We start from the raw sequence: 27436 nt of genomic DNA on the forward strand, positions 1-27436 counted from the left end.
GCAGCCAACCCAGTTTTTCATGAAATGACAAAACACATTGAAGTGGATTGTCACTTAATAAGAGATAAAATCCTAGAAGGCAGCATCAAAACCGCTCATGTCTCCACTCACTCACAGTTAGCTGACATATTCACAAAATCCCTCCCATCCTATACCCTTTATTCTCATTTATCCAAGATGAGAATAGTGAATATCTATTCTCCATCTTGCGGGGGGTATTAGAGCAGCATGCACAAGATGGCATCACTACCACAAAGCCACAGGATAATCAAAGCTCAGCTGCCCACGACAATGTCAATGGACCTGATCTGCATCCTCAGTCAGCACCAAGTGCACCTACTGCTTGTGTAAATGTTGCTGTCAATTTACTAGAAAGTCCATTCTTTAGATAAATTGTAATGTACTTTTATGTATTTTCAGAGTTTGTTACACAGCTGTACAGATTCCTTTATTCCTTAGTTTGTTAGAGCTGTTTTTTTTTTCTGTACATAAAGGCAGCTACAACTTGTATATGTGATCACAAATTAATGAAATGAGGCAACACTTTCAATAGATTCTCTCTTCTGCTGTTTCTTTTTCTTTTTATTCCTTTTTTGTTATTCTTACCGCCAATAAACTTGGTCCCCTTAATCTTTTGGATAGGTAGATGTAATGGTTTTTTCATTAATCTTAAGAGTGGTGCTAGGGTGCTGCCCAGTAGTAACCGTTGGCGTGCCTCTAGGCAAAATTAATTTTTTTTATTCATATTTTTTAATATTTTTAAACATTTTAACAAATATAAAAAAAATATCAATATACTAATAGTCACTTCCTTAATCAGTAAATAAAAATATATAAAATAAATAAATAAACAATCAAAATGAAGAGATAAAATGAAATGGTATAATAACATTATTCTAATCTTAATCAAAAAAATAAATAATGAGAATAGAATGGCATATTCTCCATTATATTAGGGAAGCAATCGTATAATAATAAGGTTATTCTTCGTTCTTTTCGTAGAATTGCACCGTTAGACACAAAAGGGTCCTGCGAGAGCCACTGGCTCTCGAAGATTCTATCGAGAAGTGCAATGAATTTTATTATTTTATATTTTCTTAATTGTTTTTTAAATTCTTTTAAATAATTTTAAAAAAAATTCACAAATTTATTTTAAATTTATTTTTTAATAATTACGTAAAAAAATTAAAAAATAAAATAAAATCATTGAATCAATGACTTCCTCAATAGAAATATCATTTTTGGACACAAAATTAATTATAAGTCACGTCATTGGGCATCCACACGTCATGGACAATTTTAAACCCATATATAATTTTGCTAAATTAAGATTAGAATTAAATGCTCATTTGGTCATTATATTTTCTAGAAAAGTTCTGCTCTTAATATTTACCACTCCATACCCTATACTATAAGAAAAATATCTATATACTTTATAAAAAAATTATAGGTATGAAGTGGGAATGAATAGTAATTAATGCATAACATTCCTCTATTTTCTATTTTTACACCAAGTTTATCTAAATCCAATTAAAACCCTTAGGTGAACATATATGTTTCGTTTATAGACTTACAGTTAAGGTGAATTATAAATGGATTTTATTATGATGAGGTTCGCGTCATTTAAAAAATAAAATCTATATATCACAAAGTTATATTATTTTCAATTTAAGTAAGGTTATATATAGTTATGAAGTGCATAAATCTCACGTATTTCCTTTAAAAAAAAGTAGGGACTGTGATTAAAAAATAATTTTTTCATATATATCTCAGATATATACTTTTTTCAAGAGAAATGTGCGAATCTTAAACACCCTAATAGAGCAAAAACTATCTCTCTTTCAATAAAAAATCACAACTAAAAATAACTTATAAGAATATACATTTACAAATTCTCAATGCTGTAAGACTATATAGAACATAATACATTTGGTTTTGTTATCTTTAGAAAAATCAATTCATATATATTTCATTAAAAAAATGAGTTATTTTAAATACTTTTTTTCTATCACAATATTTCATTTCACTAAATATAAATATTCAGATAAGAAACTTTAATGATATGATATTTTATATAAGAATGTTACTTGATTTATATTTCAAGAATATTCAATACTTTTCTCAGAATTGTATAACCACTAAAAACAATTATTCTCATAAGTTATTATTCACTATATCAAGTCCTATGTTAAAAAAGAAAAAAAAAACTATCAGATATAGAGTGTGAGAGTGAATAATGACTGATGTATAGCAAAACCTAAGTACTAATATTCCATTCTTTGTATAAAACAAATATACATTTCAATATTCCATTCACTTAACCGTATGGTAGTTGTATGGTATGGGGAGAATTTAGATTTGCTACAATCATAAAGAAATTATATAAAAATAATATTATAAACTGACGTAATTTTATATAATCTGTTAGATTTATTTTACAATAAAAATAATTTTATAATTTTATAAATAACATCATGATATATCAATTTATATGATTATTTTTACGTAATTTATTTGCGACTAGAATAATTTTCTTTAAATTTTAGAATATAAAGCTGAAAAAGGCTGTAAAAAGGGCGAAGGCAAATTGAAATGAATGGGGGGTTGGGTAATATGGACCATCCATCGTGGTGGTCAATTGATATAGGTTGTATTTTAACTTTTAAGAGGTGGGCCACTGTGAATGGAATCAATCGATGAGTTAAATTTATAGTTTTATAGACGTGGGAATTAACTAAAGGCGTGGAGCTTGCTCCCTTCTATTCCCAATCCCTCCCGAGTCCCGCCCGCGGCTTTTCATTTTCCCATCAAGCATCACTTCCTTATTCTCCGTTAACATTTCTTTTTTTAATGTTACAAAATAAGAATAATTCTCCTTAGCATCTCACATTATTATCTTCTTTATTTTTCATAACAAATATGTGCTATATAGATGATGAGAATAACAACTTAATTAATTTAATAAAAATAAAATAAAATAATAAATAAATAAAATAAAATAATAAATATATAAAATGCATAGTGCGAGATAATGAGTGACATCCCTCGTAAAATAATCCTATAAATAAAATATACAAGACCCCTCTTTTTCACCCTTCAATTATTATGTCACACGCAATGTTTAAAATTAGGATATAATTTTTTATGAAAGACCTGTACTAATCTTTGCATACATAAAATTTATATGTAGCACTTCTCAAGTGTTTGCTTCTTAAATCTATCTCAACTCATTTCAACTCATTATTATAACTTTTTTAAATTCCAATACAAAATATAATAAAAAATTCAACTTTTTCAAATCTTAAAATAATAATAATATTAAGAAATAATATTCTAATAATATTTTATCATCTTAACTCAACTCAACTCAATTTAACATTCAAACGCAGCCTTAAATACTCTTATCTGATTATGATGAGATAATATTACTCATCAACCATTGAAGTCTTATTTTCAAGTATGATATGAGTTTTAATCTACTTTATGGAGGTTAGTAGGAAACATATTACTCCAAGGCCACATAACTTTTTAATTCCTAATATCATTCATGATGCATGGCTAGGAGTAGGAGCAACATAACAAGATTGAGGGATGTTTGGAAGAATGTGAATTTAGGGATTGGGAATCATAAGTATAGGATGATATGAAAAGGAAGTTGCAGGACTTTCGACTAAAAGAAATGAAATTGCAGCATCACAACTCACAAGAATTGAGCGATGGGGGAGAGATTTCGAACTCATTATGGCAGATTTCAAACCAACCCATCTCCCTCAACTCGATCTGGAACTAGCTTGAGAGATTTCAACAAATACTTGCAAGTGATTTCTTTGTTTATTCTGCATATAAAGTATTTTATATTGCATGTATGATTTGGGTAGAATTTGTTACTTGCGTAGAATTTGTTATTTTGCATATAAAGTATTTGGTTATTTTCCCCTTGTAATGCTGCTCAATGTGGGTTGTAAATATGATCTGGATTGATTATTTCTCTTGTTTTTGGCTACCAATGTGGGTTGTAAATATGATCTGGGTTGTCGAAAATTGACTGAGGGGAGAGCCCTTGAGTGAGAGAGGGGATGTGAGAGATGGGCGGCTTCAACGTAGACATTCCGGGGGAGGGGGGGAGGGGAGAGAGAGGGGGGAGGAGGAGATAAAATTAATGTAGATTAACTACATGCAATTTTATTTTTACTTTTGTGAAAATTCTTACGTGTTTTGTAATTATTGGTGGCTGTAAAATAACTAAAGTCATCCAATCGGCTGCTAGCCTCTCTCTGTTTGGAAATAATTTTCATCTCATCTAATCTAATATCATTTACTTTTCAAATATCATTCAAATACAAATATTTTCAAACAAATCATTATAATTTTTCCAAACTTTCAAACAAAAGACAAAAACTAATTCAATTTTTTTAAATTCTAAAAAGAAAATTATATTCTAACAATATTTTAATTTTATAATTTTTTTTTATTCAATTCTTTTTCTTTCATCTTCTAAAACTCAATAAATATCTAACTCAAACTATTTTACTACTATTCATAAACTATTTTATTACTATTCACAAAATTAACATTTCATCTCATTCTCCAAACATCCTTGAAAAAAAAAAATTGGAAGCACCATTGTAACTCAAGTAAAAAATAAAAATAAAAATAAAGAAAGCCCACCTATAATGTGATATGCAATATGAACAGAATCAATCCACAATCCCTTACACATGATCACAAATAACTGATAATTGAATGAAAAATGTTTTAAAATATGATAAATTTAAGGTATTTAATTACTCCTTTCCCATCCTTTTTCGGATGACGCACCTCTTCAACTTGACTTAAATAATGACCATGGTAATTAAATCGGAGGAAAAGAAATCCAGTCCAGGATATATGTTAAGAGAGTTTGGAGAGACAGGCAACAAGAATAGCACAGTGCAATTTGATCACGTAACAGCCCACATGCTTTTCATGGTCTTGAGTCTTGACCAGGCTTCCCCCTTTGGAACGAGGAGGGAAAACAATGTCAGCTAAGAATGATCGGAAAACCTTGACCATGTAAATAACATAGCTTATTAATCTTCCCTTGCTCCGAACAACCTTGACCATGTCATAATGTTTGAAAATTAAATATAGATGTAACGTGCAAGTTCCGTGCAATCTGTTTAAAAAAAAGAATTGTCATAAAAAAAAAGTGAATTTTTTTAATGAATCATTTTTCTCAAAATGGCTATACGTTGATTGAGCACTCTAAATCTACACAAATCATTTTCCTATCAATTTTTTTTAAAGAAAAAAAGGTTTCAACGTAATCAACTGTTGATAATGCATTTGAGTCAATTGGACGTTCAAGTTGCTAAAATAGAATCGGTTCAAAGTTCAAACAATCAAACCAAATGAAAGTAATTAAGGATATAAGCATAATAACAAAGCCGAAGAGCTTATCAGAAGCATCATGGGAAATGCAAAGGATAAAAGTTTTTCATATGGAGGTGCTCTCGATCGAAAATGACAGAATTTGGTAACAGGAAAGCCTAGCTAAAGCACAAACCAGATCTTATAAAAGGAAGCTGATACCGGAAATTTGTACCGACCGTGTAAATTTTTCTTTTCTTTTTTTAAAAGCATTTTTTATGTATTTAAAAAAAAATACAAAAAAATAATAAAAAACACAAATCGGAAAAAAAGACGTGATCGGTAACCTTTCTTGAATTATCTATCATTTTCCTTACTCCAAACCAAAATATTTTCTTGAACTCTTATTGAGATGTGCTCACTACTATTTGTTACTATTTACAAATTTTAACTCACAAATCTTACTACTATTCACAAACCATTTCAACTCATCTCATCTCTAAATCCAAACGGGATCTTTAAGAGAAGAATATCTATTTTCTCTACGTTTTCTAACATAACCATCGGGAAATATCCTCGAAATTTCATCGGGGTCACCTTTTTCTTTCTTTTACAGGACGCGATGTCTCAACATTATCAAGACTCATGGACTGAGCTGGATTGAAAATCAACCGAACTTTTACAACCGTACATCAAGAAAACCAAATTGTCTGAATTGACAGAAAGACATTCAAAGTAGGATAGCATGTTCGAAACTTAGAAACTCAGCCCCAGTATTCATTTTTCAAATGGTTTTTGGAAATGGTTTTTGGTGCTTAAATCTGCCTACTAGATCAATATTCAAGTCTTATTCACACAAAACAGTTTATAATATAACCGTCAGTAACTTCCACTGATGCATTCAATAAACAAGAAGAACCATATAGAATCATTCAGCAAAATCAACCGTCATAATATAACCATCAATCACCTCCACCACCAGTAGAGCACCATAGAGCAAATAGACAAGTAAATCTTAATATACTGCAATGGAGAGAGGTAACGATAATGACATTTACACTAATCAATAATTCAAGGGCTTCAAGGCAATAGAATATCATACAAACCTCAAACATATGAGATTATTTTGAAATAAATCACAATATACAATGAAAGAGAGAGGAGGGCAAACACATGCTGCCAGAAGAGAAGTGCTGAAGCCTCACCAACCGCATATCCCCTCAAGTTGGCAATTGCTCCCAACAAAATGGCACTTGGCATTGTGTACTGCAACAAAAGAACAAATCTGTACATTGCATCACCCTGGACCAGAAGATTCATCTTGTCAGATAACGCTACTATACCGATTCCAAGCACGGGAAGCACTAAGAGCCTTGCAATGCTTATACCAATTGTCGTTCGAAGCCCAAGTGTAGAATCTATTGGTCCCTCTGCAAGCATACCTCCAAGCATAAGCATCACAGAAGGCACCATTGCACCACCTAAAATCTCTAAACTGTCTGTGACAAAAGATAGTGGAGCATCATATCCAAAGAAAAAAGCCTTTAGCTGAGGCACTGTGCCAATGATGATAGCTAACAAAGAAGCAATCATTGGGGGTTGAAGTATGTGCTGTATTGGCATTTGCTCGGCAACAATTCTGATCCTCCTGAAGACTTTAGGCTCAGCCAAACATCTAATGGACCTGGGGATGTTTGCACCACCTTCTCCCGAAACCTCGATATCAGGAAAAGAAGACTCTGAAACATTTGATATGCTTTGGAAAATTCTAGCAATAAAGGGTGTCTTGGAATGCTCAGTTTCTTTATCCTCAATACCCGGCCATTCAGCCTCTACAAGGAGAGGCCTACTGGCATCATTAACTGCTTGCTCTTCCTCAAGCTCAACCCCTTCTTCAATAATCTCATAATACTCCAACGGAGGCTCCATCATGTGATACACAAGTGTATAAGCAAGAATCACAGAAACCCAGGAAGAAAAAGAGACATAAGCCACCCCTCTAGAATGACAATGGGGTCCAAATGGGTTATCTGCAGTGTGACAAACAGATCCGACAATAGCAAGAGGGAGATTTCCGGTATTACCAAATGCAGTCATGATAATGGTGAATCTTTTAAACTGTGGAGGTGGGCGGCAAATAATCACGACTAAGTACCCAAGGAAGCAACCAATAGCCGTACTGATCAACACATTAATGGGTATAAACCACCACTGAGCAAAGTTCTCAAGTGTAGTCCTTTCACCAAGTTCGGTAAAGATTAGGCACGGCAAGAACAGAGCAAAAACAAGCTTGCTGAGGAGCTTAAATGTCGCTCTCGGGATTATATGGGTTTTTGGGTGGGCAAGAACCAGACCGATAGCCGTGAGGGAAAGGAGCTTCATCAAAGGGATTATTGCAGTTAGCAAATCTTCACCACTAGACTTCATGTTATTTTGATATAGCTCAGTCAAGTAACGCGACATTTTTTCCGTTTGCATCAATAACCAACAATTCTTTCTGCAAATAGATCAAACAAAAAATTGACAAAAAATCAAATGAATTCAAGACAATCAAGATTATCACACAACCAAGATTAAGTCACAGGCTTTGACTTGGCAGACTATCAAGAATTGCAGATGAATTAATAATATTACCACTGACAATATCATCACAGACTACCCCAAATCAAAGAAATCCAACATACATAGGATGACACGAACCGTAACAAACACTATAATAAATGAAACATGGGTTTGTTTCTCCACACCAAAAAGTAGTAATAGAAAAAGTATTGCAGATTTTTTCAATTTAACTAGAAGAAAATCCACGAGAATATCAAGTGTTTCAAGCACTCAACAAAAACATCAAAAACTAATTTGCATGAACTAGACAAGAGGCAAAAGGAGGAGATCTTACAGAACATGAAAGAGCGATAACCCGAGAGGCCTAAGTAAGCTTGTGGCCAAACACTTGAGTTGCAGAGAGAAGATTCATGAGGTTCCGATACAAAGTACTGAAGCCGAAGACAGTCCCACAGGAAAGAATCAAAGACCTCTCTCTCAAATCCCAACAAGTAAATATTATCTTTCCTTCCAGAAAATCATATAGTTGGTCCCACAAACCGCGCCTCCACCAAAAAAGGGGCTGCGAAGAATTTCGCCGTAAATGCATTGGGCTTAATAGTGAATACCATCGGGAAATGCCGCTCTAACCAAGAATCTCATCTAACAAAATAGAAAGCCCATTATCTCTGTAACTTTGGGCCGATTTGGTCTTATTTATCTTGGGCTTCAGCACGACCTTGGGCCCATTATTTGCGTATGTAGGACGCGTGTCACATTTTTTTGGATAATTATTTGGTATTTTGGATAAATTACCCTCCCGTAAATTAAACACTAAAAATTTAATCAATTAGAAATATTTAAATATAGAAAAACACCAAAAAATAAAAAATGGTGGCTCATTCAACTCATCACCAAAAGGTAATTATGAGATAATTTTAAATTAGAAGTATATGATATTCTTAATTTATTATAATATAACATATTGCTAAACATTTGTGATTATGAAAGTGATTTTAATAATATAATATTTGAAGAAAAAAATTATAATTTTTATTTAAACCTTATTTAAAAATATTTTTAAATTTATAATTGAGTTTTCGTTTTAAAATATTATTTGACATTTAGCTTAATAGTTTTTGTTTCAACTAACCTATAACTAATAATTTATTTTTATATGATTAACATAAGAGATATATTGATGATCAATATATCAATAATAAAAAATTATATTTTATATTTTATTAGGTTGATGTACTATTATCAAATAATATTTACTGATAAAAGAAAAATATTATTAAATTGAAATAGTATTTAAACTTATTATATTCTTAAAAAGGGAAATAAGTTAACAAAAAATATTGCATCAGCTTACTGTTTGGGATTATCTAAAACACAACATGATAAAATGACTAAAAACACCCTCAATAAAACTCACTTTTTTTTTAGACTTGATTTGGATAGTAAGAATATCTGAAAAATGTTAAAAATATTTATAAATAATAATAAAAAAGTAACAATTCTGCTAGGTACAAACGGGTTGGTGCGCCAACCCGCGTACCACTTAATATTTTAAAACTGTTATCAGTTGTATTAAAAAAAATGAGAAAATGAGCAAAACATGATTCAGGTGAAGTTGACAAAAACGAAAGGGAAAGCTACCGACACTTATCTTGGAAAAATGAAAAAAACAAAAATGAAAACTTGACTGAGCGTGATCGATTCCCAGTTCCCACTCTCATCTGTAAGAAATGTTACCTTATAAACAAGCAGATGAGGTCATGATCTTAAGCTTCAATTTGACTTAACGTGATGACAGAGAGGAATATGTGGCAGACGAGTGGGATTTTTCTCTAGCATGGTGGGTCTATCTATGATGCATGGTTCAGCCACACTGCATCCAACCAGGCAAAAAATAAAAAAATTCAAGTTATAAGTTGGATTCATAAAAATATTTTTTCAATCAATTTTATTTGAGAAAGATTTTACTGATATGGGGTTTTGGTTTTAGTTTTACAAGTGGCCCAAGGTTATGTTAACGCTGTCATACTCTCTCTCAAATCGATATGCTTCCAGGGATTATACTGCATGTCTTTTATGGTCTACTTGGGGAAGGGATTTGTATTAGGACAAGCAGATCGGTAAGCTTGGGGAGGGGATTATACTGAGGTCTTTTATGGTCTCTTGGGGCTTGATTTATGGGCTTTAAGAGTCGAGATTTGACAAAAAAGGAGGAACTTTTGCAAGATAGGGGCCTCTGTCTCACGAAAGGAAAGCATTTCCGTCTTCTGCACACCAACTGGGTTGAGTGGCCGCCGGAGAGGAGTTTGAGTTGGGATTGGAGATCAGCCGGCTCTTAGATCTTCTCGTTAGTGTCTCAGTTGCAACAAGCACAAAGTGAAAAACTAAATTAGTTCTTCTTGGTAGCTTCACCGCCAACAATGGCATACGAGCTCAGCTCTTCAATCAAGGCATTCAAATCAGAGTATGGAGAGAGAAAGAGAGAGAGGAGAAGAAACGCGGAGAAGTGAAATGAAACGAACCGTTTTATTAATAAATCCATTACATGTCAGCACTTTGGTGCACATGGGTGCACAAACCGCTTGCCTTTAGATTTTTCTAAAAAAGTAATGAAAAAGTAATATTAAAAAATTAAAAAATAAGTAAAAAATAATAAATAATAAATAAATAAATAAATAATAATAATAAAATAAAAAATAATAGTGAGAATATCTCAAGTAATCTCACTTACCCAAACACACCATCATTCAAACCCACTTCTACATAGGGTGTGCTACGGATCCGTAGCATTACTTGTAAGTTAAAGGCAATTCCCTCATTGTATACTTCGCATGACTTTAAATTTAATAGTTCTTAGAATTTTCAATGGCCCACTAAACGTTGGTTTCCGTGTCTCAGTCCGGAAATCCATCCCTTTCTTCTTCTCCTCTTTCTTCTTCGGTTTGAGCTCGGCTCCTCCCCAACCTAAACCATACGCAGATCTTGCCATGTAATCCCAAGGTGCTTCCCACCTGGGCTTTCCTCCTGGCTTCCGAACTTTCAACAAAATGGCGAAAAACTCCAAAGAAGAGCCCAAGACCGCTCCTCAGTCCGATCGCTGGTACAATCTAACCCTAGGCTCCTCCTTCAAAACTGATTCCTCCAACAAATACTGCACCTTCCGATGTAAGTTTATAAAAAAATTTATATAGATTTTGTGGCTCTAATGTACTGTTTGGTTCCCCGAGAAAGTGCGACAAAATCAATAAGAAATAAAAACTTTTTTATTTTGATATTGTTGCAGATGAATTCAAACCGGCTTCGATCGATAAGAAGAAGCCAGGATCGCTGCACAAGACCAAGGAAAATAGGGTTTCTGTGGAATTCCAGAACAATCAATTGGGAAAACCCAAAGTCACTTTCGAGGGAAGCAGTGAGGAGTACAAGGAACACGACGCCGTTCTGTTCTTCGATGGCCAGACTTTCCGATTGGAACGGCTTCATCGGGCCGTTAATAAGCTCCGGCACCTTAGGCAGCCCGGTGAATCCGCGGCTGCTGGCTCTTCCAGCGTGTCCGCGCAGTCGGTTCCTGAACCGAGGTTATCTCCGGTTGGGAAGGCTTCAAAGCCAGCAAATTTTAGTAGAAGCACATCTCACTCTGTACCGGTGAGTTTTTTAATTATTGGTTGAAATGGGTTTGCTTCGATATACATTTTTTTTTTTTATAAGTAATGTTTGCTTCGATATACATAGAGGATTGAAGCATTGCATTTTGCAAATATATAATTGTAAACTTGTTATCTTATGGAATTCTCAGACGTTAAAATGCTTGTTTGGAGGTTGTTATTGTTTTCACTTCTGGATTTGAATCCAAATAAATGTAATTAGGGAACTCTAGATGAAGCAGATAGTCATAGTTTTATCTACTGGCATTTGGTTAATAGTAGAAAGCAATGTAATCACTGTGAAAAACTTTAATTTGTGAGCACTTTATCCAAGGATGAAAGAAATCCATGAAGTTTTTGTTCACGGTGTAAATGACTCGTGATGATGTGTTGATTCTGATAAGTTCCTTAATCTTACGTTTAGGTCATATTCAGATCAAGAAAGACAATAATTCTCATGTTAGTTTAGTCAACATTTTTAACTTCTTAGGATTAATACCTTGATGGGTCAAGCTTGAGTTGAATAGTCTAGAACATATGTAACATTATAAAACCTTGAGGGAAAAAATGTATCATTGATAATCATTTTTTGAATGATACATTTGGCATATCATTTCTGAAGTTGTAAATTGGAAACCCCATCGTAGTACATCGAGGCTATAGCACATTCGATTATCAAAAATACCTGTTTGGTCCCCATAAATTCTTATCCGATTGTCTCCTGAAGCAAAATGAGAAAGTCTAAGTTGTTTAGGCCATTGGCTTATACTTGCTAAGCCCTATTGAATTCAAGTTCTTGTGGAAAGATAAATTAGAGGTAACTCCAAAATTTTGAGAGAAAAAGCAAATGGCCTTGGTTATCTATTCATATATCTTTGGAATCTTGATACTAGGAGATATGTTTTAAGTAGACATACATTAAATGGAACTTTTGTGAATCAACTAATGACCTTAGTTTTAAGATACTGACACTTTGCGTATTTTTCACTCTTAATCAAACCTTGTGAATCATTGGAGTTTTTGTTCGTCTAGTTTGTCTCTGCTTTAGTTCTAAAAAGGAAATAAAAAGGAATTGGAATTGTTGATCGACCATTCCTCCGTTTGATATTTTTGGCTCTTATGTGCTCTGGATTTGTACAGGTTGAGGTGGAACGAATTGATATTGGCAAGCCAGAGAATCCAGGTATCTGTAATATGCTTATATAGGTTTCCATTATATATTCTGATGCTTATAAAAAAGTATATATTTCCTGATGCAGCAATAAGTTGATAGATTGAAAATATATCAGCGCACTTGTGTTGGTTAGATTCTGAAAATAACCTACTATTCTGACTGTCCCTGGGGATTTGGAAGATAGTTTTTCCATCATTTACCAATAAAAAAAAGCTTTTCTGTCCTAGCCACCTTTCAGGTGTTAACTATTGGACCAACCTTTATGTTATTTTTTATATATTTCATATGATGCTGTTGCTTTTATCCATCTGTATGCTCATATTGTTATCGTCTCCTATAAGCACTGTCAAACATTACATTTTTTTTTTGAAATTCAGAATCGGTTTATTAACAGGTATGCACCTCAGCCTTTGTTTACTTTGCCTCCCTTGCCTAACCGAGGGTAGCATTTTTGCCATGATATTGGATTGGACAGCCTATTCACTGAATGTTAGGTGTAATGCTCTCTATAGGCTTAAAATGGTACACGACTGTCTATTAAACATACTAACTTCTTTCAGGCCAAAAATAAATAAATTAATCTAATGTTATCTTATCTGAAAGACTTTCTGTCCTTAAAAGATTCTTAAAAGATATTTCGCTCATAAATCTTAGATTGGGGTCCATAACTTCTGGTTTTTTTATTTAATGTGATTTCTATTGTCAATGGTACTTCTAAAAAAAATTATCTAGTATATGAGAGCAGGGACCGGGAGCCGCTGGGGGGCGGGGGGGGGGGGGGGTGCAAGTTCCCCAAAAAATTGTTTTTTAAAAAAATATGGGATTACTAAAGAAGTTAAAAATAAAAGTTGACCCTCCAAATTTGATTGTCAGTTGCCTTGCCCCAAATTCAATAAAGCAAATCATGTATTTTTTTAAAAAAAATAAGAGTAAAAAAATAAAGCAATCATGAACATGAAGATACTTATCAATCATTTAATGTTGACAATATATGTGGTCTTGTAGAGATGTTTCAGAAGATTTTACTGAACACGAAAAATATCAACTAAAATTTTAGCTACAATATTACAAGCACAATGTTCCTTATCATCCAGATCTACAGGACTTCTCCACAATTTCTGATTTATGTCTGGTATTGAAAACTACTGAAATGACCAAGGTTTATTATCTGGTTGACAAATTGATTCAACTTGTCTTGACACTTCAAGTTTCAACGGCAACTACTGATCAAGCTTTTCAGCTATTAACATTGTTAAGACAAGGTTTCGAAACAAAATGGAGGATGACTTTCTTGAAAATTATTTAGTAGTATATATTGAGAAGGAAATTGCTGAAAGATTTAGGACGGATGCCATAATTGATGAGTTTTATTTAATGAAAGAGCGATGAGTTCAATTAGCACAATTCATTATATTTTATTTTTTTTATGGATTCAAACTTGTACTCAGACAACATGTATTATATATATATATATATATATATATATATATATGGAGTTATGTCATAATTTATATATAAATTTTTACATGTGCCTTGGCCCCCCTAAATTAGATTTCTAGCTTCGGCCCTGCATGAGAGTGTACAACACATGTCAAGACCACAGATGATAGTTTGTAATGGTTGTCTAAATATTTTGTCACATGTAAGTTCAGTTACAAGTGATCAGCTTCTTATAGGAAGCTTATAGTGCTTGCGTTTCACCAGTCTTTAGTAGTAAGTCAGGTATCAGGTGCCTATATTCTTAACCATCTTGAATTCTTGTCTAATGTCGAGACAATTAAACAGCCGCATACTGGCTGCCTGTTGCCTGTTTTCTTCAAAGGTCAAAGGACAAATATTTTTAAGGCATTCTGTCCTCCATGATATTTTGAGCTTCTCCTCATTTCTCTGTGAATGATTTGATTGATTAATTTATTTAATACCTTATGAGAGAACTGGGGCACTTCGCTGGATTCTTTTTTCCTTTTTCTTCTATGCCATGTTGCCTCGTAAAATGAATGCAATATTTATGTCGTGGCAGGTGCAAAACATGCGGGTAAACGGATTGCTGATTATCCATCTGATCCCCCAAACGTCTCCATGGCTTCACCAGCCCCTAAGAATGATGAAGTTGAGGAACATCAAGATATAGATATTGATGATCTTTTTGGTAGTGGAACCCCTGAAGATGAACCTGTTACTGAAGAAAAAGACAACGTTGCAGTTGATATCAATGTACCACATCACAATGAGTCTGACGAGGAGATTGCTGATGTAGATGATAGTGATGATGAGGTGGACAAGGGGCCCAATGCTGCAGAAGCACTTAGAGCCCAGGTGAATGCCGAAGAGAGGGAGAAGCATGCTTCTAGTTATAGTAGTAGCGGGAGTGGAAGCAGAAGTAGCGGGAGTGGAAGTGGCAGCAGCAGCAGTAGCAGCAGTGACAGTGAACGCAGTGATGAAGATGAGGTTACCTCTATATAACATTGGCAAACTACCTTAAACCTGAGGATAAAGCAGTTGAAGACAGAAAATACAGAATCTATATGAAACCAAAAGAAGCATGGCTTGCTTGCAAACTAAAAACAAGCCATCCTGGTTTTGAGGGAGGCATTTTGTTTACCTTCCTTTTGTCGTACCGATGGGGTTTACATTGGCATGGATCGTCTTACATGCTGTAGTGTTTATGAGAGATTTTATTAAGTTACCCTATCTGTTACCATGCCACTTTTGGAAAATGTAATAATGGGTATATTCTCATGAACAACATGAAACTCTTTTAGATCATTTATCATCTTCTCTTTCACTCAGTATTTATCTTCCCAATCTCTGGAGTTTGACTGAATCTGGAGGGAATGCACCACCTACCTTTGAGAAAAGTGTTGGTCTTTTTGTTGTGTGATAAAAGTGTTAGTTCTTATCAATTATGATCAAGTTTGATAACTTCCAATCATTTATCAAGTGCAATACATTCTCTCTCCTATGTTGCTCCCATTTTTTGCTCTTAATAAATTTCACATAATATATTTGAGTAATGCTACATGCAGTTATAGAGTACGCAAGCGTAGTGTAGTCGTTTTAAAAAATAGTGAGATCTATTATTAAAAAATTAATTTTTTTCATGTGAATTTCGTATTTATTTTTTTTTAAAGTGATTGCACGGCGCTTGTACACTCATAACTGTAACTATTATTTCTCAATATATTTAGTACACCATTTAAAAGAAAATCAAAAGAAGGTATACCACATGCTTGTTTATTTTCAATTTTTTATCGGCATACGATTTTTTTTTTTTTTTTTCAAGTGCGGCTTCCTGTCTTCCATTTAGGAGTTTTTTTTTTTTTTTTTTTTTGAACTGTTATAATAGAGAAATAAGTATGACAGCGATGAGTTGCCTAGTGGGGAAAAAAAAAACCATGTAATTTGACTCAGAGAATTATGATTTTCCCATATATTAATTAATATTGGATTGAAAAATTATAATTGGGAATTTTAAGCACTAAATAAGGTCTTGCCGACCTTATTTGACTAATAAACCTCCCTGATTTTGATGGTTTCCAGACGACTTGACCCTCTAAGCTGCTAACAAAATACCATAGCTTTCACGCCTTTATTATTTATTTATTATTTGACTGTACAATAATACACTTCAAAAACATCTTTTCCTCTCTCGTGGCTGGCCTATTGCCCAACATACACAAATATTCAAGATATTTGAATTCTTTTGGTGTTTTTTTTCTTTTTTTAATTTTTAGGGTGTGTCTGGATGTTGAAATAAGTTGAGTTGAATTGAATTGTAATGATAAAATATTGTTAGAATATTATTTTTTAATATTATTATTATTTTGAAATTTGAAAAAGTTGAATTGTTTATTATATTTTGTGTTAGGATTTTAAAAAATTGTAATGATGAATTGAGATGAATTAGGGTGAGTTTAGTAACCAAACGCACTCTTAAAGTTTTTTTTAAAAACTATTTAGTTTTTATTGTCACATAGCTTGCTAAATTATAACAGATAAATAAACACATCTGATTTATAATAAATTATATTGCATCACCTTAATTAATAAATCATAAATTAATGCTATATTTTTCCACAACATGGTCTTGTATAGTCAAACAGTGTTAACAAAGGTGATTATCATAAATAGGAAATTATTCCGTTCTAATTATTATCTTATATATGCATAAATCCTCTTATATGCATATATAATATATATATTTGAAGTTATATACACATATAAATTCGATGTTGCCAAGAGGAAGTGAATTAAAGGTTAGTATTAGAGATAAAAGCCAAAATGAGTATCTTGATTGAGTTTTTCTATTTGCAAGCCCGCGTAAAACACACCATATTCATCACTTGTCTTATAAGATTTGATTTGTAAAATTTCAATTTGAATATTTATATTTCTAATCAAATTATGTTACACAAGCGCTTTATTAAGTATATTATCATATGTCAAAGGCTTGTGTCTTGTTTGACATAACCCTTAGCCTCCAAAACGGAAGACTGTAGTTCGAAACTCCCTCTCCCAAATGTATCACAAAAAAAAAAAAGGTATGTTATCACATAAGCGTTTTGTTAAGATTATTTAAACATTTTTTAAGACTTCTAATGCAATCCCAAACAGGCCTAAAATAAAATTTTTCATATAGAATAGATTAGTATTATAATCAAGATATTTAATTTAGAGATTTATCTTATCAAAATATTTCAATTTCATAATTTATCTTATCCGATTTTCATTTAAGTTCCACTTATTATAATTCATGTCATCTGAATTTTGACTTTTTTTTTTTTGTATTTAATCTTTTGAAGATAACAAACATTCAATTTCGAAAAATTGTTTTCTCATCCTATTTTCTATTTCAGTTTTATATCACCATCTTTTCCATTTTAGTTTTAATTTTATTTTAATTCTTTCGGTTGCCTCTAATACTTATATATATGAGAAAATCTATTTTGCCTCCTTAAGTATTCAGCTCAAATGTAGTGCTCGGGTAAATTTTTTGTTTAGCGATTAAAGAAATAATTTTAAATGTATTGATGTATTTTTTTATTTTTAAAAATATTTAAAAAATATAAATAAAAAAATAAAAAAGAAATAAAAAAAAATTTACAAAACTGACTAGCGGTCAGTTTGAGCGGCACCGCCCGACATATATTATTACTCCCAAAATATAATTTTTATTATTTGCCAAATTAATACTCCCAAAATAGAATATAAGACAAGGGACATAAATGTTCATGAAGTTATTAAAATTTTAATTTTAATAATGCAAATCCTTGTTTCCACTTACAAAATTAATATTTCCAGCACTCGCATTGGCGGAGATCATTCAAAGCATTTGATCGAGAACTGTTTATATACTTTACTAATGCAAGTAAAATGGAGTAATTCACACTCTCCCATTGATCTTTCTTTTTACAGAAATCAGACCGAATCAGTACACGAAGATCAATGGAGAATGAATGAACTCCATTTTCTTTCCAGCACCACAAATCTGACCTGAAAATCCCAACCCTAATGTCTGTCACTTGGTGATAGGATAAAATCTGTAGAAGAAAAGGTTAACGAAAAGATTCGAAGAGAAAGAGATGGGGAGAGAGAAAGTAATTACCTTCGGAGAGAAGATTAGACAGTTTCTGATCTAACGTTCCGGAAACTCCAAATCCACAGAAACCAAGATCCTCGGTGACCCACTTCACCAAACTCCCTTAAAACTCAAATTCAGCCACACCCACCTCGCCAAATCCTTGTTTTGACTCTTCCCTAGAGCTGACGGCCCTGCTAAAAGAAGAAAACCCAGCACCGACAGTGACAACAAGAGAAGCAGCGTTATGGGAGCTGAGAAGAGATGGCTATTCACGCTCTTTGCTGCCGCATTGTTCTCTGTTCTCCTTCTCTTATTGCTCACTTCTGTCTCTTCCTTCAGCTCCCCAAAGCCCTTCCCTTCTATCGTACACCACGGTGCGCACTATCCGCCCGCCTTCGCCTACTACATCTCTGGCGGCCGCGGAGACGGGAACCGGATCCTCCGCCTCTTGCTATCCGTCTACCACCCGCGCAACCGGTACCTCTTGCACCTCGCGGTGGAGGCCTCCGACGAGGAGAGACGCCGACTGGCCGCGTCTGTCAGGTCCGTGCCAGCGATTCGGGCTTTCGGAAATGTGGACGTGGTGGGCAAGCCCGATCGTCTTACCTACATGGGCTCCTCGAATATCGCTTCCACGCTTCGCGCCGCGGCGATACTGTTGAGAATGGATGGTGGGTGGAATTGGTTTATTACTTTGAGCGCGATGGATTACCCTCTTCTTACTCAGGATGGTATGCCACTTCGGTAATTGCTTTTCGGTTATGAAGTTTTTCTGTGTTAATTTCTTTTGGATATGGTGGATTGGTCATAACTTTTTGTGTTCGGTAATTAATAAGAGGATTCAGGTCTCGAAATTATTGGACAATTCTAATTTTAGAAACATTTGGCAATTTTTCTCATTTGATGCTATATATCCCCCAATCTTTTTGGAAAATTAGCATGTTGGAATCTTTAAAACACGATGATTAAGTTGTATTGGAACTGGTCAGGAAAGTCTAAGATTTGATTTTGGTTCTTGAATGAATTCATAATTAGAGAAAACACTTTAAAATTTTAATCCTGCCTAAGAAGAAATTTCTGTACAAGCGCATTCATATAGGCCATATTGAGTCCCTAGGGACCATAATAGATATTCAAAAACTGTGTTCAAGATTTTTTTTCATTTCATGTTCTTGAAACTCAGATTGTTTCCGATCTGGACAGTATTTTTGAAACTTGAGGCATAAGTTGTTAAAGGTCTTGAGTGTGTTTTTTGGATTTCAGATTCAGTTGTGATCAGGTTGGATTGGGTCGGTAGATGCATGAGGTTTTAATTCAGGTTTCTTTTCCTTTTTTTCCTTTTTAAATGGGTATGCGAGTGCTTCTCCTAACCTTTTACTACTGTGAACAACACTTTTTCTCCAGATCCCATCATTAGTCTGTATGTCTTTTTTTTTTTTTTTCGGTCGGTCATAATTGGTCTGTATGTAATTGTGCTAGCATATGCTATAATCAATTCCCTCTTCGGAATTCTTTTTGCACCAATCCTTCATGCTGAGATGAGTGCATTTATTGATCGGTATAAACAAGTTGCTATTTGCTAAAACCATTAAGGTTGATGCTTTGACTTTTCTTAGTTGTCTTCTGCATAAATTTATTGAATGTGAGGTGCCCTTCAAGTTGGAATTGAGCATCTGCATAGGTTTCTGCAGAAATGTTGCTTACAAACTTCGTGGGTACTCAAGGATGTGAATTTTAAAACACATTTATTGTTACCAGGGTTAAGTTATATTTTGGGATTAAAACACATTTATTAATCCCCTAGACTCAGTTCTCTAGGGGATTAATTCTTGAAATAACATGAACTAGCGCATGGTTTTCAACGAAATCGCGGGCTGGTTTGGATTTAGAGATCAGATGAGATGGTTTTAGATAAAAGATGAAAGTTGAAAAAAATATTGTTAGAATATTATTTTTTAATATTATTATTATTTTGAGATTTGAAAAAGTTAAATTGTTTATTATATTTTGTGTGGAAATTTGAAAAAGTTGTAATGATGAGATGAGATGAGATGAGATGAAATACTTTCCGAATCCAAACGGGGCCTAATCCTATTTTTCTTATTTTTCTCAATCGAACCCAAGATTATATAGTGCATTCCTTTTGCCATTCAATTATTTCTTTCATAACTTAAAAGCGCAATCACGTTATAAGAATTACCTTTAGATTAAGGTGGTTATATTCTATTAGAAGGAATGTCTATATAATTTATTCAAAAAAAAAAAAAAAAAAGGAATGTCTATATAATAGGATATAATGAATTTTTGAATTGGAGTGAAATTTCTGAGGATGGAACTGTTGCAAGGCTATTTGGATATTGGAATTCCACAAGATCAATAGCAAACCTGCTCAAATGCAGTAGTGATAAGAAGAAGTGTAAAGTCTCTATTCACATCCCAAAGCCCTCAACATATATCTATTTTAATACCCTGTCAAGATCTTTCTGAAACCCTTGTGGTTTGAAATTTTTGTCTTTTCTTAATGAGAATTTCAAACCAACTTGATGCCTGGTTTGTATAGCGTAACTCAAAACTAGGCAGCAATAAAGTATAGCACATAGCAGCGGCTTCCTGAATCCTGATCAAGTGAAGGGTTCTTTTAGATGATTCTTCCAAGTGAAATACATTTACCTTTTTTTTTCTTCTTCTTTTGGTGGTGGGATTTTTCTTTGGGGATTGGAGGGTTTTTTTTTTTTTTTTTCCCCAAAAGCTTGCCTGGGCAACGCATGGCATATTGATTTAATTACACCTTAAAACCTCAATGTCATGGCTGGTATTTTTCATCTTTCTAGTTTCATCTTCCACCCATGGAAAATACTAAAAAGAAATATTATAACTATGGGTCCTCCTTGTTATTTGTATTTTATCTATATTCTGATTCTGTTGTTTTTGTTTTCTTCATAGTCATTCGTAGTTTCTGATGTTGGCTTCGTTTATCCACTTTCAGACCTGTCCCACGTGTTTTCTTCTGTCAGTAGAGACGCCAATTTCATTGATTACACCAGTGACCTTGGATGGAAAGAGTAGGCAAACCCTTCTCACTAATTTTTATGGCTTCTTGAAAAGGAATTAATTTTTAATCCAATCTGAATCTTGATGGTCTACTTTCTGATTTAGAGCTCAAAGGTTTCAGCCTATTGTAGTCGATCCAGCTTTATACTTGGCCCGAAGGAGTCAAATTTTTCATGCTACAGAGAATCGGAAAACACCAGATGCTTTCAAAGTATTCACAGGCAAAGTCTATTCTCCATAATAGGCTATATTTGCCACATGAAATGCATGTATGGGTATGCTTTATTCACCAATCTTACTTTGCAGGTTCCCCATGGGTGATTCTGAGCAGATCCTTTCTGGAATTTTGTGTACTTGGTTGGGATAACCTACCCCGAATGCTTCTCATGTATTTTACCAATGTGGTTTTGTCCCAAGAAGGATATTTTCATTCTGTCGTTTGCAATTCACCAGAGTTTATGAACACCACTGTGAACAGTGATTTGAGATATATGATCTGGGATAATCCCCCAAAGATGGAACCACTCTTTCTGAATAGCTCTGATTTTGATCAAATGGTCCAAAGTGGATCTGCTTTTGCAAGACAATTCCATAAAGATGATCCAGTGCTGAACATGGTTGATGCCAAGATTCTAAAGCGTGGGCGTTATCAAGCTGTCCCAGGGGCTTGGTGCTCTGGGCGGAGGAGCTGGATGATGGATCCTTGCTCCCAGTGGGGTGATGTCAATGTCTTGAAGCCTGGGCCTCAAGCAAAGAAGTTTGAAGAGTCCATCACGAACCTTCTTGATGACTGGAATTCACACACAAATCAGTGCAAATGAATGTGTTAAAGAGAGATCTTTTGAGATGTGATGCAATTCATTTGCATCCGAAATTCGTGACCCGTTTGAAAGACTGGCACGAGTTGAGATACATTCTTTAGACACTCGGCCTAATTTGTTGGGAGTTCTAGTCCGCAGGCTTTACTAGTGTCCATAACAGGACATGGTCGAGGGCAAGCAAGTGAATTCACTTGAGGTTTCGGGCTGAACTGTACCTTGGGGGGACTAGTATTTATCACAGAGCCACCAAATCTTTCAATCAATAAGAAAATCTCCTTCTTTGTGCTGCCAATTGCTGCTGTATGTTCGTCCTGTCATATATATTTTGCACCCTTTTGAATGCCGAGTATTTCATTCGTTAAATTCCAAATTATTGTTTTCATGGTTCGAGCCCCCTTCTCTGTCTATCTCAGCAACCTCCTTAACTCAACAATGATAAAAGAAAAGCAGATGCAGCTATTGCATTAGATGGCAGTTCGCTGCCCCAAAACTAAACTTTCCATTTCGGCACCAACAAGATCAAGGAAACTAACAAAAAGTTTGGTGCACCAGTTCTCACAGCTTTCCCTGGAAATTATGAGTCTCTGTTCAATGACTTGAATAAGAGACAATATAGTTGCTTTCAAATGGATAAGCACAGATATGATACAGAAGTGGAGATCTTTGAGAATGTCCTAGACTGAAGATTAAGGAATCTGTAACAACTTTGTTAAACCTGTCGAACATGAATACAGTGTGAGTCTCTGACGTTTGAATATTGGAAGAGCTCAGCATGGCCTGCTCGTACTTCTTTAAACAGACTTATCATGGGAGGCCTGATTTTTAACAATAGCCATGAAAGAAGCCCTACCGCTAACACAGTTTAGGGCCTTAGGTATTGTATATTTAAAGCACCAAAATTTGGGCGTGACTTTTTTCTGGGTGGGTGGCGCCATCAGCATATTGTAATTCCTAGAACCCAAAGCAAAGATATTTTCTCTCCAGTGTTTCGCTCTCAACCAAAACTCATCCAAAGATCCCATCTTCTTCGCCTAGAGGAGATGAAGCTTTGGCTTCTCCCTCCCTCCTTCCCATCTTGGCTAGTCCAAAAATTGTGCAACCCTTTCTTCTAGTCTCTCTCTTCTTCTTCTCTTATTTTTTATTTTTTTTTTTAGTCCATAGCAAGGAAGAGCGCCGCCATGCTGCTTTCTGGAGCCCAGTGACCGCCACACATCCCACCGCAGGATTCCCTAGCCGACGATATTTCAAAAAGCTGGAAAATATTGTCGAATGGAGTGGCGCGTGAGTCACACACGCAAATCAAAGCACACATGAGATCCATGCATCACTGCACTGAGAAGTACCTGTTGCCGCCACGCGCGGCATTTCTAAGGCCAACAAACTCAAATTCTTCAGATCCGATCGACCTCTATACTCCTAGAGTGGCATGTGTCCTCCACGCTCTGCCACAATCCCTAATCATCTTCGTCCTCCAGCAATTCAACATATCTCCTATTTGCTATCTACCTATGTTTTCGCTTCTCCTAACCAAAGATTGTGGGAAAGAGGAAGTTAAAGTCTCTTGTAGCCAGTCCAGACCAACAAAATGCAGAACAAATCTCTTCACTACGACTTTCAGTTGTAGTATTACAGTCCGTTTACTGGACCGTATTAAAACAGCTTTAAGGGACTTCCCTTTGTGATAAACAGGTAGGGGTCAGGTCATTGATTCTAGATCCCTCTTATTTTATTGTTATTTCTTGTGTTGTATTTGTTGGTTTGGATTGAATGTTGAGACCTCTCACCCTGTTGACTATTGTATCATGTAATTGTTAAATATATCTATAATATACTTGCTTTAGAAAAAAAAGATTGTAATTCTTAAAGGATATATTATTATTTTTACTTCTTCATTAAATGGAGACAAACGACATATAGAAAGGTTTAACATCCTTCGATGCCATTTCTAACCAAAACCATTACAATTTAGAAAGACCTATGCTTCCTGAATTTCACGTTCATAAGCTTCATCTCATCCAACTGAAGCAAACTTTCAACAATCTCACCCCCTCCTAGTAGGGTCAATGAAATGTCAATATTTCTCAAATAGGTGTCTCTCACTTCTGCAATTTCATACCAAGAGCATCTAAAATATCCACCAATCAATAGACTATCGCTATTAGCCGTGCTAGGATTTATTGGATTTCTTAGGTGCCATTTGGATATAAGAAGTGTTTCATCTCATCTCATCATTACAACTTTCTCAAATTCTCACATAAAATATAATAAACAATTCAATTTTTTCAAATCTCAAAATAATAATAATATTAAAAAAATAATATTCTAACAATATTTTATTCAACTTTCAACTTTTATGTCAACTCACTATCCAAACAACATCTTAGTAAAACAATCCAATTCGACTAACATTTATGACTTCCCGCTATCTAGGTCATTCTTGTCTTATTCTCACCGAGTAAGATGCTATTATAGCCACACCGAGGGAGGTCGGGTTACCCCATCTCATCCGTTCTATCCAAAAGAAAAAAGAAAAAAAAATATCGCTAATTAACACATGGAAAGGAAAATTCCACTTGATTGTGTATCATAGCTAAGCTTGTTCAAGATATTCAGTACCTAGTGCTCATGGTCGCTTGGCAAAGCATAATGACAAGGCTATCAACATGTAGGCATCGATGCATACTAAAGACAATTGAACACAAGTTGTTTGACACAATGTCTTACAAAGCGTACGAGCATATTGGAGAGTCTTTCAATATATATATATATTTATCGTACAATTATGTGTAAGGAAAATATGTATTATAGTCTAACGTTACAATTGAAGAATAATTGGAAAATAGATGAGAATCAGTCCTCCGTTTTCATATTTGCATTGTAGTCGTTGGGTGTCTTTGTTTCCATGTATGGCTTTGTAGCCGTTGAGTGCCTTGGGTTTTTGTATGGCTTAGTTTCCAACTTTCCATGGATAGTTTTGTAGCCGTTGGTGTGATGCTGAGTATCTTCAACAGTCCCCACGCAAATTGTGCTGAGGTATAAGGCTAAGTTTGATTCGTAAAGAGTGAAGCGCATGACATCCTAGAGGCTTGGTGAAAATATCGGCAAGTTAAGAAGATGCCGAAATGTGTGGGTATGGACAAGACCGAGAGCAACACGTTCACTCACATAGTGATAATCAATCTCGATATGTTTGCTCTGGGCATGGAAAATAGGATTGACAGTCATATGTAAGGCACTGAGATTATGACAGAACAGAATTGGTGCTGATGGGAGAATAACACCAAGATCACATAGTAGAAATGAAATCCAAGTAATTTCTGCGGTGGTGCTCGCCATGGCTCGATATTCTGCTTCAGAGCTAGATCGGGATACTATATTTTGTTTCTTGGCAAACTAGAAAATGCAGTAGCCTGTGGTGGAGCAATGAGTATGAGGACAATCTGCCCAATCTATATCAGAAAATGCATAAATGTTAAGACTAGAATGTGAACTAAAATGAATACTGGTATCAAGAGTACCATGCAAATAACAAAAGGTACACTTTACCATTTTGTAATGAGCCATAGTAGAAGAGTGCAAAAATTGGGATACAAAATTAACACTAAATGCTAAATCAGGACGAGTATAAGTGAGATATTGAAGTGCTCCAACAATACTCCGATAATGACCCGGATCAAGAAAAGGGACATCACTTGTGAGTCCTTTAGTTTTTGGCATCATAGGTGTACCCATAGGTTTACAATCTTTCATCTGAGCATGATCCAAAATCTCAAGTGCATACTTAGCCTGAGATAGTGTAAGGCCATCTGAATTGTGGGTCACCTAAATTATGAAAAAGTAATGCAAAGGACCAAGATTCATTGCAAATTGTTGCCCAAAAGCATGAATGAAAGTACTGAGATGCGTTGGGTTGGAACCCATGAGAATTATATCATCAACATAAAGTAATAAATAAATTGTGCTTATAGAGAAATTATAAATAAATAGGGAGGGGTCAGCGGAACTACAAGTAAAACCATAAGCAATTGAAAAAATACTAAATTTATCAAATTGAGCACGATGTGCTTGTTTTAACCCATATAATACTTTATTTAATTTGCACACATGAGAGAAAAGAGTTGGTGGGATAAAACCAAGAGATTGTTCCATAAATACGTCATCTTGAAGGTCACCATGGAGAAAATCATTCTTGACATCGAGTTGGCAAATGTCCCAATTATGAACAAGTGCAAGGTTGAGGACGATCTATATGGTACATAGTTTTATGACAGGAGAGAATGTCTCTATGTAATTAACACCATCAATTTGGTGTGGCAACAAGACAAGCTTTAAGTCGGTCTAGGGTACCATCCGCCTTGATTTTTGTTTGAATACCCATTTGCATCCAGTAACATCCATTTGAGATTGGTGAGGTACAAGAATCTAAGTTTTGTTCTCATGAAGAGCTTGAATTTCTTCTTGCATTGCTTTGGTCTAACCTGCATGGTTAAGATCGGAGTAGATTGTCTTGGGTTCCTTGGGGAGTTCAATTAGAGAATGATAGTAGGCATACTTAGGATTAGGTTTGCGGATCCCAAGTTGAGATCGAGTTACCATGGTGTGATGAAGAGGTTGTGAGGTGGGTGGATCATTATTTGGTGGAGTAGGGTTGGTGGTTTGAATGAGGGGTGATTCTTGCATAAAAGACAAATGTGGCATAGGAATGTGGTCAATGTTGAATAATGTGGGTATAGGTGGTGAAAGAAGTACCTGCATAGAGGAAATACTAGAACCATCCATAGAATTTGAAGTGAAATTGTTAATGGAACGCCAATCAATAAAGGTAGATAAAATTTGATTGCCAGGGGAGAGAAGATGAATGTTTTCATGTTGTTTATAAGGAAATGAGGACTCATAAAAAACATGTTGAGAAATGAAGGTTCGATGAGATATAGGGTGATACATTTATAACCTTGATGTTTGTCACTATAACCCATAAAAATATAAGGAAAGGTTTTGGGTTCAAACTTATTTTGTTTAGTATTCCAAGTATAGGGAAAGCATTTTGAGCCAAAAATTCCTAGTGAGGTATAGTCCGAATAGTGACAATAGAGAAGAAAAAAAAAAAAGAGATTGAAGTTCTAAAGTGGTAAAAGGGATACGATTTATTAAAAACAAGCAGTTGAAAACGCTTCAACCCAAAAATGTTTAGGAACTCCACTTTGAAAAAGTAAGGTCATACCGAGTTCACGAATTGTACAATGACGTCGTTCTA

At 34.6% G+C, this 27436-nt stretch overlaps 3 protein-coding genes across 3 annotated transcripts; 2 read left to right on the top strand and 1 right to left on the bottom strand.

Moving 5' to 3' along the window:
- Positions 1 to 6280: 6280 nt before the first annotated feature.
- Positions 6281 to 8442, bottom strand: LOC121253835 (protein PIN-LIKES 2-like). Its single transcript, XM_041153753.1, has 2 exons — positions 8246 to 8442; positions 6281 to 7846 (listed from the first exon to the last, which is right to left on the bottom strand). The coding sequence occupies exon 2, from the start codon at positions 7825 to 7827 to the stop codon at positions 6457 to 6459; it is 1371 nt and encodes a 456-aa protein (XP_041009687.1). The 5' UTR covers positions 7828 to 7846; positions 8246 to 8442; the 3' UTR covers positions 6281 to 6456.
- A 2322-nt stretch (positions 8443 to 10764) lies between these two features.
- On the top strand, positions 10765 to 15495 carry LOC121253836 (ELL-associated factor 1). Its single transcript, XM_041153754.1, has 4 exons — positions 10765 to 11076; positions 11195 to 11556; positions 12696 to 12738; positions 14750 to 15495. The coding sequence occupies exons 1-4, from the start codon at positions 10959 to 10961 to the stop codon at positions 15190 to 15192; spliced, it is 966 nt and encodes a 321-aa protein (XP_041009688.1). The 5' UTR covers positions 10765 to 10958; the 3' UTR covers positions 15193 to 15495.
- Positions 15496 to 18074: 2579 nt separating this feature from the next.
- On the top strand, positions 18075 to 22564 carry LOC121253994 (beta-glucuronosyltransferase GlcAT14A). The gene is made up of 4 exons (XM_041153946.1): positions 18075 to 19041; positions 21297 to 21372; positions 21467 to 21582; positions 21668 to 22564. The coding sequence occupies exons 1-4, from the start codon at positions 18555 to 18557 to the stop codon at positions 22180 to 22182; spliced, it is 1194 nt and encodes a 397-aa protein (XP_041009880.1). The 5' UTR covers positions 18075 to 18554; the 3' UTR covers positions 22183 to 22564.
- The last annotated feature ends 4872 nt before the right edge of the window (positions 22565 to 27436 follow it).

Source organism: Juglans microcarpa x Juglans regia, chromosome 3D (assembly GCF_004785595.1).
Source record: "Juglans microcarpa x Juglans regia isolate MS1-56 chromosome 3D, Jm3101_v1.0, whole genome shotgun sequence".
Taxonomy (NCBI): Eukaryota; Viridiplantae; Streptophyta; class Magnoliopsida; order Fagales; family Juglandaceae; genus Juglans; species Juglans microcarpa x Juglans regia.